Genomic DNA, 2,592 nt, shown 5'->3' with positions numbered 1-2,592 from the left:
CAGAAGATGGGGATGAGAGTGACTTCCAGCGACAGCCACGGCGAGGTGGAAGGAAGATGGGGTGTGGAATCCCAGCCTGCCTTCACTCACCTCTTGCTGCTCTGCCTGGGTGGCTAAGTGCTCAGAGTTCACAAGGTGCGTCTGTGATTCCTCAGGGATCCCATTGCAGATCAGCTCCCCGTCCCGAATGGCCGCGGGTGCAATGAGAGGGGGTGGGAACTGGTACTGAGATTTGATGGCATCGGGAACCTGTTCAGGACAGAGAGAGGGAGCAAGGAGAGGGTGACAGTGCCCACACACCTGGGGGCTCTGCCCTGGCCGCGCGTCTGTCTGTGGTGCCGATGCCTGAGGGGAGACCGTCCACTCTGGGGTCCGGACAAGGACGCACAGTGGGTGGCTGCTGCTCTGCATCCCCGTCTCTGTGACTCTGACACACACACACACGCGCGAGCCTGAGCAGGCACAGAACTAGAAAAAGCAGCCATGTCTCCTACTCTTCTTCATTAAGGTCCAAGACCTGCAGAAACCAGGCCTTCTTGTATGCTGCCTTCTGTTTTGGCCTAAAAAGGATAAGAGAGACACTGGACAGGGCTTTAGAGTGGTACTCTAGGCTCTTACTGATCAGCACCTAGCCTGGGAGGTGAGTGAGCAGTATCTGAGAAACAAAAAGTTAAATAAGGCCATCTTCACTTCGGAAATGCTCAGTGTGAGGCCTGTCTGATGATAAGCACTCAATCAATGTCAGATGTCTTCATCCATTCACTCATGACTCACGAGACAATTAAAGGCCTCTCTGCTGCAAAAAGATGGACAACACACTCTGAATCACAACATGTGTGAATGAAAGAGTCACACAAGCCAAGAGTCATTCATACATTCAGCCAACATTTATTGAGTATCTCCTGAGTCTGTGCACTACGTCAAGTCCTAGAGATCCAGAAATGAACAAAATCTAAGCCTTGCCCCTCAAGGAGCTCAGTCTAGTGGGAGATGAGCCCAGAAACATTACAATATAATGTAACGGGTCCTAGAAGAGAGAATGTCTAAGGAGCTGCAACAACAACAAAAAAAGAGTGTGCTTACTTTTGTCTGGGGGCCAGGAGCTCAGGACTAGGGAGGATTTCATGGGAGGGCAGTATTATCAGTTGAGACTTGAAGCTGAAGAGGAGCTTCCAGGCAGATGAAGGGGGAACTACAGGTGGGGGAGGTGGACTTGGAAAATGTGTGAGAACTAACAGATTTGGTGACCAAGTCCTTATGGAGATTAAGAGAAGAAGAGCTGAATTCTGGTTTGAGGGACTGGGTAGAGATTTCAGTCATTCACTGAACCAGGAAATATAAGAAGAGGAAGAGCACATTTGGAGGCAAAAGACTCTTGGTCTTGGGCAGATCGAGAGAAAGGTGCCTGCGGAATGGGCAGGCAGATGTGAATCTAGTGATGAGAAAGGCACGGAACACAGAACTGAGCGCTGGCGCGTTAACAGTGGTGGCCAGTGCTGTGGGCTTGTCTGAGGGCATCCAGGAATGGGGCAGTAGCTAGACCAAGGTTGCCCCTGAGAAAAAGGGACCCCCCAACAAAGATATGAAGGTCTCAGCTGATTTTGCCTGCACGGCTGTATGTCAAGGATGAAGGCAAAGTTCCAGAACAGAGCTGGAGCAGTTCTCTGCCACTGTCCTCTGGTGCTGCAGGCCTCATTTCCCTCTCACACTAAGAACAAAATGCTTTTCAGGCGACTCATACCCTTGGATTCTCCTCAAGAATAGGGACACATTTCCAAAGGGGGAGGGGCATCAGGATTCTATCAAGGCCCCCTGGCCTGTTCACTTCAGCAGCCAGGCTTTCTTTCAGATCCACACGGTCAATCACACAGCCCAGACTTACTCTTAGATGTCTAAGTAAGGTCTGATGTGTGCCATCTTCAATGTGTAAACACACTGTACCCCTGACTGCAAATACCTTTATTTAATTTTGGAAAACTGGTGTTCCCATCAAAGCATAAGTGTTTACAGTTAAGAGTTTGTTACACAATTTTCGACAGTCAACATCTTGCTAGCGCTGACACCCAATGGAAGTGACAAGTGGTGGGAGTGATAATTTTAAGTGTGGCTGCCACCAAGTGGCCACATCTGAGAATTGCTGATTTCCCTTGGTACAGGGGACTGTAGGATTATTTCAAAAGAGAAAAATATATACACGGGTATATAGTGTGATGTTCTCTAAGTTAAATGAATGAGACTGATCGGTTTAGGAGAGACAGCCTCAGGACTACCAAATGCTTTTCAAAAAAGGAAATACTCCTGTCCATCTCTGTGGACATACGTTAGCAGCTGTCAGACACATACAGATGTTGATTATTCCAAAGCCACAATTTTTTTGAGCATTGATGATAGATTAACAGCAGCCCCCCAAAATGGATTGTGCCTCACTTTTTGTAAGGGCTTCTGCTTAATCACCCCCTTAAACACTTCCCCTCACCAGATAGCTCTGAGAAAGGGGCCACCTAACAGAAACAGAATGAGTGCCAGGAGGGGGGATGGTAACAGCAGAGCACACCAAAAGCTTGGTGGGAGGGGCTGAAGAGTGCTGATCCT

At 48.7% G+C, this 2,592-nt stretch overlaps 1 protein-coding gene across 2 annotated transcripts in view; it reads right to left on the bottom strand.

The window, feature by feature from the left end:
- Positions 1 to 2,592, bottom strand: part of PHF12 (PHD finger protein 12) — a 39,685-nt gene that overhangs the window by 7,736 nt on the left and 29,357 nt on the right. For both annotated transcript variants that reach the window (XM_010861391.1, XM_010861392.1), the window contains one exon: positions 91 to 249. In XM_010861391.1, coding sequence (XP_010859693.1) covers positions 91 to 249 — 159 coding nt within the window. The remainder of the gene's footprint in view (positions 1 to 90; positions 250 to 2,592) is intronic.

The sequence above is a fragment of the Bison bison genome, unplaced genomic scaffold (genome assembly GCF_000754665.1).
Source record: "Bison bison bison isolate TAMUID 2011002044 unplaced genomic scaffold, Bison_UMD1.0 scf7180017864472, whole genome shotgun sequence".
Taxonomy (NCBI): Eukaryota; Metazoa; Chordata; class Mammalia; order Artiodactyla; family Bovidae; genus Bison; species Bison bison.
The sequence above is the reverse complement of the archived record's forward strand: the minus strand, read 5'-3'. Positions and strand labels throughout refer to the sequence as shown.